Below are 12569 nucleotides of genomic sequence, written 5' to 3'. Positions count from 1 at the left end.
TTAATATTGCTCTTGATTGATCGACATTTAAGATGTGATCTGTCGAAACAAAGTTTTTTTTCATTTGCATAAAATCTTTAAATATTTTCTTATCCCACTCTCTATCGAAATTTATGTTAAAATAAGGTAATGTAAGGCACCACTGCTTAAGACAGTACGTCCTGTTATCGCTAGTCAGCCGCGCGCCAGTAGTATTAATACAGTCTATGTCAGACGTTCGTCGATCAAACGCTGCAACAAATTTCTCATTTTACTTATGATCTTATTCGCAAATTACGATTTTATTATTATCGATTAATTGGGAAATTCATCGAATTAGACTTTGAAACACACCCACACACAATGTACATTGCACAAGACCATCATTGAAGAGCTTTCAAGATAATTATCGTCAATGATGTGCGATCTCACGACATCAATGTTCGACGAGAAAATTCATACTTTCCCGGCTTAGAATGGTGGCGGTGACGCGTTCGAATTCACCGCCAGAACAGCAAGAGTAACACCGTTGCGGCGGTGAACCCCATTGGCCTAGGGTGCGATCAATACCAGGTTTTCCATGACGTAAGTGCGGCCTGTGATCCTTATTGGTTCGAACATACGCCGCATCCCATTATTTATTAAGACCGCATGAATGGATTTCTCAGCGATCAACTCGATGAAACCTAAACTCAAAGAATCGTCGTACGTCTACAAATAGGACCCGGAAGTCAGCTGGCGTACGTTCCTGTAAAATCAGGAGAGTGGAAGTGGCCGCGAGCGACAGACGTCCTTTCAGGACGCGTTTCTGCCTCCCCACCTTGGGCCTGGCACATGCACGGGAAGAGAGCGGAATTCGTGCAGGTCGGGTGGTGGTCCCGAATGGACAAACACGTAGGAGAGGGGGTGTGTGAGTGGTTCGCGCAACTGCGGTCGTACACAAGTACGAGCCGTAGGAGGGTGTCCTCCACGGTGAAAGGTCTCGGTGGTTTTCGACTCGGTTCTCCCATTTCTTTTGTTTCTTCCATGAACGATAGCGAGTGGAGCCGAGGGCCGTTGGTTCGTCGTCGGTGGTTCGCGCGATTTCGATGCCAGAATTCTAACAGGAAGTCGATTCGTGGTCGGAAATTAGCCCCCTTCGCGGAGACCGGTTTTCTCGTTTCAGCTCGTTGCGGAGAGGGACGAGGGAAAGGGGCAAACGAGATAGAAGCAGATAGCGTAGGTAGAGGGAGAAAGATGTAGGCGATCGGAGGGAGAAGGGGCGAAAGGGAGACAGAGAGGGCGAAGGAGGAGGTGGAGAAAGAGAGAGAAGGAGAGACCGAGCCGTCAGCGAGAGTAGTACCAATCGCGGAGCGTTGGCGGACATAAGCGCGCTAGGGGTGTGGAATAAGCTCATTCGTGTGTTGTTCTAGCATCGAGCGTTAGCGAGAGAGGAAACGTTGAAACACAGAAATGAGAGAATATTGTTCGCTTCGCTATTCGCCGTCAACGATTCGACTGGACGCCGTTACCATCGTCTACTCGCGTGTGTAATCAGTGCGAGCAACGGTAAACTCAGAGCCAAGCACGGAGTCACCCGCGATAACACCGTAAGTGGTCGTTTTACATCGACGAGGGAAGATAGTACGAGAATCCATATTTCCGTGGAAATAAATTATAACGCGAGGATTCGTAAACGAGCAAACAGCTGACATCGCGAGCTGCTAATCGCACGAACGCGACTTGAAAACGTCGTGAACAGCCGGTCAGCTGAGAAAACGGCTCTCGTGGGTGTGGAACAATCCGGTCTAGGGCGATTGATTGTGTGGGTGTCGCGGTCGCTGCAGAGACGTCGAAGAGCGCCATCGTCGTCTCGGCCGCCACGTGAATCGCAAACACTGAGAAGAATACTTGTAGCGTTGAATATCGTCTGGAAGCGAGGCATACGTGGCACGGATTTCCTCGTATGATCGAGGCTACGCGTGTATTCTAGCGCTCGCATTAACGCGTTTCTTGTGTCGATCCATTTTCCAAGGATTCGTCTGCTTTCAACTTGTGAAATTTTGTTGATCGCACCTCGTCGTTTTCGAAGAATTTTACGATTAATTTTGCTGTGATACAACACGACGTTACGTTGTTTTATAGTTGAAGAAGACGAGAAAATACATACATGGAAGAGTGTTTTTCTGTGCACGATTCGAGGCTGAAGAAGAAAAATCCCGAGAGCCAGTAGATATTATACCCAGTGACCCGTTTCCGTTCGAAATCGATGAAATTCCGAAAACGTTTGACAGAGGTCAGAAACACGACCACGTAGCCATTATTATCGTATCGTATCCGATTGGTCGCGCGGCCGTCAACGCGACACTTGGCTAGTGCTGAAACGCGGACTGGTCTCGTTTAACCGGTGGCAGAAGCGCTCCACCTGCGCCCGCCGTGTATAGGATCGCGTATTCCCCTGCAAAGTTCAAGAACCTGGGCTTCGTGTGTACGGCAGAAACGAGTGCACCAACGGCACCCGTGACCCGTTTTCGTTTTCAATCGATGTACTCGTGAACTGGGCCGCTCGTCCGCTTGAAACCTCGATACCTCGCGAGGTGTTCGACCATCAAAACAGAGGGAACAGAGGGTAAACAAATCTGCGAACCGTGAATCATAGAGTACACGATACGATAGTCGTGTAGGAAGAGATATACGAGGAAGAAGAATAGATTAAGATAAAGAAAAGAATCGGAGCACGTTAGAGAGAAGCAAAGAGAGCGGGGGAGAGCAGTGCGCACATTCTAACCTCGCAGCCGCCATATCGAGGACGCGAGGAAGAAGCTCGTCGAAGGTCGCTTTCGAGGAACACCTGGGGACAGCCCTCGTATCGTTCCATGCTGGCTTCGAGCGGAGAACTAGGATCGGGGACGGAAGAGAGAATGCGAGAACCTCCACACAGCCTGTGAAACATGATTTGTCATACAGATGTGGTCGTTGGTAATCGTACGACGAGAGATAACGACGACGAGGACGCCGACGGAGACGAGGATCACGGATCTATCCAGCGTCGCGTCGATGCCTCGACGAGTCTCGATGACGCTCGCATGAGAGCCAGCCTCGAGGCGGACGATAAGACGCGCACGAACAAGACAGTCCGGTGTCGAGTGGGTTCCACTTGTCCAGTCGAACGTCGGGCGAACGTGCTGGTCGTCGTCGACGGGCTTCCAAGCTGCGTACCGATCGTCACCGATTGTCATCGTCTTGTATGCTGTGACAAACGGCATAAACAGCAGCGACAGAAACAGCAGCAGCGGGACAAGCAACAGCCAGTGGAAGATACGAAAGCGAGAGCACGGCATAATCTACGCTCGTCGAAGGCGTACCCGTGTTGTCGTGGCCAGCTGCGCCGATTACCAGGTGTCGGATGACTCCCCCCGTACGCTGCAGCCTTCCCGTAGTCGTAGAAAGGACGCGATATCCCGTAGGAACGAGCGTTGTCGCGCGGCGAGCGATCCTCGTCGCGGTACCTCATCGGCGGCGTCGTCGGTGCTGCGCCGGCCCGCGCGTCGCGCTAAACTCCTCGCGATTAGACCTTCCCGTGCACGTTCCTATCTTACGTCCGTGATGGCGGCTGTACCTGATATGTCGCACCTCACCCCTGAGGAGAGGAGCACCATCGAGGAGGTTATAATAAGGCAGAAACAGGAGGAGGAAAAGGAAAATGAGATTATGAGGTACGTCGGTTTTGCAACCTGTTTTTTCGACAACTACGATGCTGCGGCTGCTGACGATACTTCTGCCTCGTGCACTATGCTTCCTTTTTTTTATCCTCTTTGTATTTAACTATTTTCTTTTATTAGCCTTTATGATCAACATATAGAGGGATTTTTCGATTTCATTTATTGACGCAAGGAAAGAAAAAAATAGGAAGGAGTCGATGATCGACCCCCCTGACTACCATGGATTGCAAGGATTACAGTATTCGACACTTAACAATAAACAACAGAATGCACTTAATTATTTAAAAGTAGAGGACACTGTCTTTTAAATTGCTTAGAGGAACGAAAAACGTAAAATGTTTTCTAAAGAACGTTTATTTTTATCAGCCATTTACAATACCATTTATAATACCATTTATAATACCATTATTTTTTCATTTGCATCCCTCTTATTGAAGAGATTAACGTCCGAGAAGATTTATGCGTTTATCCAAGAAAATCAGGCGCCTTTGCGCGTTTCCACAAAAAAAGAAACAAACGAGTTAGGAAAGAGACATTGCATCGAGCAAGTAGTAGAAGGTCTGAATGGCCAGACAGACTAGGCAGAGCTACAAAATGTGACCATGGACGGTCACGCGTCGTTGATCAGAATTACTGAACGAACGAAACGATACCCGATCGATCGAGTACGTGTATTTCTTGACCAGCAAATTGTCCTCGCTGACGTTTTCTGCCTATTTTCTCTGCTTACCTGCTCGTTAGTCCTTGACCGTTTTATACCTATCGTATCTTCCCTATTTAGGTATTCGTCGCTACCTCGGATGATTATCCCGTCAATTCTACATTTAGCATCTACCAAATAAAAATTTATTCCCATAAACTTTCTTTCGTTTAACTAAATTAAATCACTCAAACTGCCTTTTGAATAAACGTAGTGAATTTCTATCTTCTTAAACTCTTCTCCTGGAAAGTGTGTTCGCGTAATTATAGGAAACACGTAGAACGAACGTTCCTTAAGATCGACGAAGCGATTGTCTGAAACTTTGCATCGTACACCGAAAGGAATCAACGAAAACTGATCCTTTCAACGGCAGGCTGGCACCTAGCCGTTGCAAGAGGCAGCGGGTGACGGATGCGCCAGCAGCCTCATTCGCATGTAATTACGGTGCCAGAGTCGCAGCGAGGCGACGCCGAGGAAAATGGACGGCGTTCTTCGAGGAAGGCGTTTTATTGATAGGTTGTCGCTGATGGAAAACGGGAACGTGAGAAAGCAGTCGAGCGGAGAACGGAGACAGGCAGCCAGAGAGTGTGAGAGAAAGAGACAAAGAACAGGGTGAAAGAGGGGTGAATCGACAGAGGAAGAGAAGTGGAGAGGGGATGGGCATCGAGAGAAAGGGAAGGAGCGAGAGAGTAATGAGGAAAGCGTGCTTCGCCATACCGATGCGAGATCATGTAATGTGGACGATAAGTACGTGTAGGGACGCATGTAAAATGCAAGGCAGCAAGCCTTGACGTGGTTCGGTAACGAGCTGCTGTAGTTGCATAGGGTATGCATAGGGTATGCAGTTGCAGGCCGTGGATAGAGTGTGAAAGAGGCTGGATTGGCATGGTAAATTCTTGGATCCTGAAATGTATAGGGTAGCCCGTTCGCGGAAGGGTAACGCGGTTTTACACGTGGTTCCAGAGTCGGCAGTTACAGCGTGTGGGTTAGGTTTTGTATTTGCTACGTTGTCGAGTCACGTATAGCAACGAGAATCCTTTGATATCGCGATGATAATTTTAGTTGTGGTATGGATGGGAGGTCTCCCGTCGTGACGCATCACAAGGCGATTCGCGCAAAAATAGACGTAACCTTTTCCGTCCCTCGCTTTTTAGGCTGGTTCATGCGTGCGAACCGATGTAATTTTCTGATGTAATTGACGTCGAACTGTTTCCAACGCTAATTCCTCGTCTACCTTTCACCTTAACGAGTAATATTCTCCGATATTTTCTTTCCCTCTCTATGGATATTGTAAAGCTTGAGTATAATAGACGAGGTAAAGTTTGAGGCGTGAATAAAAAAAGAAAAAAGAGAAAAAAAATGAAACGGAGGCTCGAATGGACGGAAGTTTCGACGCGTCGCGCGAAGATCGGGGGAGAGGGTAGGGACTCTTTGTTCGAGCGAGGCACGTAGTCGGGACGTCGTGTGAAAAGTCGCGTAGCGCGGATTTTGTGGGACGGAAAAGTCGCGCGTAAATCACGGGAGGTATTCGTTAAGTAACCTACATTTCTCTGTTCTGGCTTTGATCTGCTTCTCTCCCTTCCTTCCCCTCTCCTCTCTTTTTGTCACGAAAGAATATTTTTTTTCTCGCGTGACGGATAGATCGTGTCTCGGGGAAAACGCGGCCGTAACGCGACGAGTCGCGTTTCAGCTCGACCGATCGTCGTCGCGTGTTCGCGAGTCGCGCGCGATTATTGGTAAAGCAATTAGAGTAACGTAGGCGGACATACGTACACGTCTCTCTCTCTCTCTCTCTCTGTCTGTCTGTCTATATACGGGTGTAGCGCGTTGTATATGTACTTTATGACATGCAGCCACGACCTTTGACTCGATCGGCAAACTCAAGATTTAGGTTACCGCCGCTTGCGACTGTTCCATGCAAATTTCCGCTCGAAACTAGAATCGACTACCGCTGTATTTAATATAGGCGTCTCTTCCTCCTTTGTGCCAGCAGCTATAGCTAGCTAGAATGATAGCGATCAAAAGGAATTCGATGCGTTGTTCTCGGGTCTGTTTCCTTGGGATTCAAGTTCGAATCCGCCGTCCCAGTGCCAACAACCCTCGTGATTCCCAACTTTCATTCGTCCACGTACACGCGACCTAGAGACACCGAGGGCTTCCGATCTTGTAGATGGGCTAACCTCGTGCCAAGTATTCCCGCCTTCCTTACTCCCTCGTGAATTCGTGCTAACCTACTTGGCCTGCGAATCCTTCCTGCCTGGACCGGCTTGTCATCTTCATCCCTTGTGATTAGGATGGTTAACGTTGTTTACGAACCACCCTTCTAAAGAAACTCTCTTATGATCGTCGAATCGTGTACGCGCTCAAAGCGGGTGAACATAAATTGAAAATTCCTGTGTACACACCAAGAGAGGACAAAGTTGGAAGTGTATCAGAATTTCATCGTCTCGACGAAAGACACGGAAACGTCGCAAGTTAGCGACAGGCTGGAATAAATCGATGACATCGGTCACATTCCATTCCAGTTCAATTACCTCAGCGATAAATTGACTCTCCTCCGGTATCAAAGCCTGACCATTCCCTCGACTGCAACCGCTTACAATCCTATCTCTCTGTCCACTAATCGAAGAGTGCCCGTTCGTTTCTTCCATTCCAAGACTTTCGCGAATGATCCCGCCGTTCCTTCGATTGAAATCGAGCACCTTAACAAAGTCCCTTCCATCGAAGATCGTTTACCAGACGACCATTCACCGAAGTCTTACATACGACAACTTCAAATCTATAGAACTCGCTAGAAAGTTCTTTTTTCATCGATTATTCTATAGCCTGCAAAATACTTCGCATCGTTCACGAAGCGATAGAAACCAAGTTTCCCTCCTACGTGTTATCTCCTTCGCTTCTACCGACAGTCAGCACTCTAGCGTCGTTCATACGGTGTATAAACAGCAGGACTATAGTCGTAGTCGACATCGAGTTTCTGAAGCTCGATAATAAGACGTTCGAGTGCGTTTGCATGGGGATTGGCGATTTCGCATCGTTGAACGTTACATGGAACTCTATCGCGCCTTCCACCCTCCTTACTCTTCCTTTCGAGTTTCTAGTCGATGCTGATAGTTCTATAAGCAAACTCTGTTCGATAGCAGCAGAGAACGTTCGATAAAAGCTTCGTGTTCGCTGAATTCACCGAGGCTGAATTCTCTCGGACGTCTGATGGCTGTTCCGGTCTCTTGGATCTTGAAAACCGCGCTGAAAGCTAAACGAGCGGGGGTTGAAAACGTCGCGCTGCGAATTAGTTACGCGGCTGGAATTAAGTAGCTCTGCCTAAACGAAATCATAGCGGGCGCAGATAAAAGTGGAACGACGACGGTGCGATGCAATTTGCAGAAAAATCTCAGCTCGACGAAAAACAGCCGACGATAGACTGAATGTTAATAGCAAACCGAGAGAGATAGGAAAAGAAAGAGGAAAAGATCTGGAGGTCTGTTTCTTAGTTTTGTTTGACCGAAAATCTCGAAATTGAGGATTCACAATTACCAGAGAATCTAATGACGACTTGAGTCGAGTCTTCTGAAGCATCCCCGTTCGAAGAAGCATGCTTTTCTTCTCTGTTTTCCTCTTCGAAGCTCGCTGATGCGAGCATACCGCGGTAGGAGGACTTCGCTATCTGCTCTTGAAGTTACTTGCTACAACGACGAGAAACGAAGAAGAAGGGTTTGTTAGAACGCAGCTAAGCACGTACGTACACGTGCGTTTACATATTTATCGAAGCTGGTGTGCCGTCTTTTATCCGGGGGCTGTTCTTTTACAACGTATCCCCCTCGCATGCAGCGTTCGTTTGATGGTTTAGCCTGTAATTTCCATACGACGTCGACTGCTTCTAAACGTGCTCCCTTCCTGTCCTATCTGCCTTCGTGATATCGCGTTAGTCCTCGAGAGACGTGATGAAATTGCGTTTGTTTTTGCATCTTTCTTTCAAATCGATCCAAAATAGCGAGATATGTCGTAACCGATTTTGTCGTAACTAAAAAGAGAGGAAACATCTTGCTTTCTAACGTTACCGGAATTATCTTGAGTTCCATCTGACATTTTCAATGTTTATAAAATAGATTCCTTCTCCCCCTATTCGTTTTGCTCACGGGGGAATAATACGTTTCTTATATTATACTTTACAGACGGAAGCAGGACGAGGTGACGATCCTCGAGGAAAGGATACGGGCCTGTTCGGAGAAACACAAGAAGGCGGGAGTGGAGTTGCACGCCACGTGTCACATATGCCTGAAAACCAAGTTCGCCGACGGCGTCGGCCACATCTGCAACTACTGCAGCATCCGGTGCTGCGCACGCTGCGGCGGAAAGGTCACTCTACGGTCGAACAAGGTAGGGGCGAGATCGGAAAAGAAGCGGCAAGATATATTGTCCGAAGGAATCGAGTTCTCCTCGAGCTCTCGCGCGCTCTAATTCCCTCTGTTTTTCTTACTCGCTCGCGTTCTACGTTCGAATACGCCGGGGTGGAGTCCCGGCTGACTTATTAGCTACGTTAACTTTTCTCTGTTCGATCTACTGTCGTCGAACCTTATCCGAATGCAATGTCTGATTTACCGATTGTCTCCTATTGCTAGCTATTTTTTAGACTTTCGAATCTATTTCTTTCCACTGATAGCGAGTTTAGAATCAATCGACCAATCGACATATTATCTTCATACTATGTATTGTATCCACTGATTTCTCGAATCTTGTATCGATATAATTTTTCATCACGGTTATCTCTTATCGGTATTAGCTATGCTTTAGGCTTTTGAATTTATTTCACTTATTTCATTCGACTGATTAGCGTAGTTTGGTAACGATAAATATCGATCAATTAGTTACTTTAACTTTTCTATTATTCGATATACTGTCGTACCTTGCATATATACAATATCCGATGCTTTCTAGTTTATTTCATTTCACTGGTGGAGAGTTTGGTTTCAATATTGATTGACGTTAACTTTTTGTATTTCATCCACTGCCCTTTGAAGCTTATATAAATACAATGTCCGACAATGATTGTCTTCTACCACTAGCTGTACTTCAAGCTCTCGAAAATATTTCTTTTCACCGATTGCGAGTTTGGTTTCAACATTGTGCAATCACGAAGAAATCGTCGCTCCTCGCTGTCTTTCATAGTTTCAAATATCTCTAGAAGCATTGAGAATGGTATTTTTGAATTGGAAGTTTCGTTGGTTACTCATAGAGAGTTTTGGAATAATTTTGGCGAGAAAATGCGCGCTTTCGTTAGAGGGTGGCTAGATAATCCGTTATTTTTCTTTTAATTACGGAAGCCACTTAAATTTAGTGAACATCCATGCTTTGAGGGATCACGAGTCTTATTTGTCGCCAGACCGGTCAGGCTCGCGACCAAAAAAGATTCATTACCTAAATGAAGGGATCAAAGGAAATCCTCTGTGACGGTGCATTCGGTACGCGAGCACCGGAAACGCCTTGCCTCTCGTGACGTTCCAAGACTCGTTCTTTTCACGCCACCCGAAGATTCAAATAAATTTGCCCCCATGCGGAAATATTTGAATTTCTATCCTCTTAATTGCCGTAAATGAATCGTTTAACATTATCGGAGAATACAGATCAAATTCTGTTGTATAGATCGTTAGAAGCGAATGAAAGATTTGTTTAAATTCAAGAAAAATATTCAACTTGAAGATGAAATGAAAAGCATCACAGATCGATAAGCAATGAGATCTGTCGCACGAATCGATAGGGTGGAAACTAGTCCGAAAGCCACAGTTACTCTCGCTCGACCCTCGCTGATAACTCTGATCAATGGGATCTTGGGCGCGAATCTGTGCACTCGGGAGAACGGAAACGAGGCTACGATTGCCGACTCCTTCGAAGTATTATCTCGGGCCTGTCGCTGTACGTTTCGTTGCACTATATTCGCGCGTTGCACAATCTCGCTATCCTAAATAGAATGGCGACGAGAATCTCTGGTCGACTAGGAAAATTGAACCATAAATTCTGGTGGTACTTTTCTCTTTTCATTTCCAGCCTGGAAATTTTTGAACGCTCTATATAAAATCTTATTCGATGTGATTATTATTATTAACATTTATTATACGCTTAAGGTGTATGCTAATATACTGCATGCTAATGTCTCTTCTGTACACATTTTGACATTTCAATGTGTTCTATATAATATACAAATTTTCCATGATAAACGTTCAAACGTTTTCATGAATCGTTGTATATGTAATTAGACGAACACACGGAGGCGTGCAATTTTTATTTAATAAAAATTGAGACGAATCGTGGGAGGAGAGATAAGAACCGTTGAAAAATTAGATCGACGTCAAATGGAATGGTAGCGTGAGAGGCGGTTAATGGCGGAAGAAGGTCTCGTTCGCGCGTTATCGAAGATTCCAGCGATTTCACGCAGTTCCAGTTCCCGGCGTTCGCGGAAAATTGGATCCGCGCCGCTGTGATTTATCGCGTCTTCAAGGCAGTCCATTTATTTCCTAAGCGAAGAGATTTCGAAACACGAGCCTTGTCGTCGTCGTCGTCGTCGGGGCGGCCACGATTACCGCCACCGATGGTTTGACTTTGGTGTTAAAAGTGCAGGAGCGATCAACGCTAGAAATGTCACCTTCCTGGAAACAATTAAGAGCAGCCCTATCGTAAAAGACGATAACTGACCGCGTATCGTCGCGCACGTTTGAAATACGTGGAAATAATTGACCTATAGCGGCTCTGTTGTCCCCCTTACCGCCCACCCTTCTCCATGCTACACCAATTAACCGTTATTGTGGACGTGCGCGTGTGTAACGTATGTGGGCGTAATGCCATCGTTAAATAGCCAGCTAGCGAATATGTTTCCTATCTATGAACGCTGGTATTTCCCCGGTTAGATCGCACAATTTTGATAGGATTTTCATCAATGGGAATGAAATAGTGCCTACGGACTTGCCCGCAACCTAGCTTTTTATTTCTCATCCCTCGCCTTTGAACACGACACGCCCTTCATCATGCATCCCCTTTTCGAGGCGATATTTAACAATCGAGTGATTATGGACAGATCGTATTATCATTATTGTCATTGAACATTTATTGCCGAAAGCCGGATTTTATAATCGATCGTTGCGATTTTATTTGCGATTGAAAGTTCCTTGAAACGTTACTTTTTCCATATTTAAATTTCTATATCTTTTTATATTTAAGAAAGTAATGCCGATGATAAGTTTGTAATTTGGCAAATTTGATTTTTTTTTATTTGTCGCTTACCGGCTCAAATATAGCCTTACCACCAGCTGTTTGGTAAAGTAACGTCGATGATTTAAAACGATTCGAAGAGAAATCCTCGAATAGATCGCGTAACTTGATTAACGACACGATAGTTTAGCGAGCGATTCTTCGAGGTTGCGGCAGTTATTCGCTTGTATTCAGGAGGCCCGCGGCATAAATGGTAATTTAACTTCGTTTTTGAAAGCGGCGCATCCGGCAGCGGAGAAATAAGAGCGACAACCGGGGCTTAACGCACGTACAGAGAATACACGCGCGCGCATTTCACCGAGCGAGGTACAATAATAGAGGCAGACGCGCGGAACTTCGGCTTACAACTTCCTGTAAGTTTATTGGTTTTCATCGTACACTAACGCGGCTTAAGAAACGGAGGCTGGCTATGCAGTCGGTTAAAGTGAGCCCTGTGCGCCCGGTTCCCTCCCCGGCCACGTAATCCTGCAAGAACGCAACAACAATTTACGATACTTTCGAAAATATTTAATCTTCGATTCAACGCCTTTGCCTTTGAAACTTTCGCAAAAGTATCATCATAGCTGCCAGTTAGTTTCTTAGTTGTGCACTTTGCTGCAGATTCGAAGAGATTCATTGATCGTTCTCCGAGAGACTCGTGTTCCTTTCCGAACATCCATCCCCGTTATAGCGAATCCTCGCTTAATACAGCCGAAAATATATGATAGACCGAGGAGGTGGCGTATACGCGCGTGCCAATGGTTCGTCCAGCGAACACGTACTCCCACATGAGCACCAGGGCCACACGCAAGCACGATGATAAACGTCACGGCGCGCGTTACGACATCATCGATCCGCTAGAACGGAACGCTCGTACGTTTCTTCACTGCTGTGAAGAGAGAAAGAGAAAGAGCCAGAGCCACGGTACGCGAGGTTCGTTCAATTACACG

At 46.3% G+C, this 12569-nt stretch overlaps 1 protein-coding gene across 15 annotated transcripts in view; it reads left to right on the top strand.

Annotated features, from left to right (window-relative positions):
• The first annotated feature begins 1308 nt into the window (after nt 1-1308).
• LOC126928900 (regulating synaptic membrane exocytosis protein 2) overlaps nt 1309-12569 on the top strand; it is a 69455-nt gene continuing 58194 nt past the window's right edge. For 6 of the 15 annotated variants that reach the window (XR_007716999.1, XR_007717002.1, XR_007717008.1 and 3 more), the window contains exons 1-2: nt 1312-3674; nt 8553-8757. Coding sequence is in view for 1 of the 15 variants with exons in the window: in XM_050744756.1 (XP_050600713.1) it covers nt 3565-3674; nt 8553-8757 (315 nt within the window). In the remaining 14 variants the exon portion in view is untranslated. Of the gene's footprint in view, nt 3675-8552; nt 8758-12569 lie in introns of all 15 variants that reach the window. The other 9 variants (XR_007716995.1, XR_007717001.1, XR_007716998.1 and 6 more) reach the window with 5 other exon arrangements.

Source organism: Bombus affinis, chromosome 2 (assembly GCF_024516045.1).
Source record: "Bombus affinis isolate iyBomAffi1 chromosome 2, iyBomAffi1.2, whole genome shotgun sequence".
In the NCBI taxonomy this organism is placed as follows: Eukaryota; Metazoa; Arthropoda; class Insecta; order Hymenoptera; family Apidae; genus Bombus; species Bombus affinis.
This window is presented reverse-complemented; position numbering and strand designations above follow the sequence as displayed.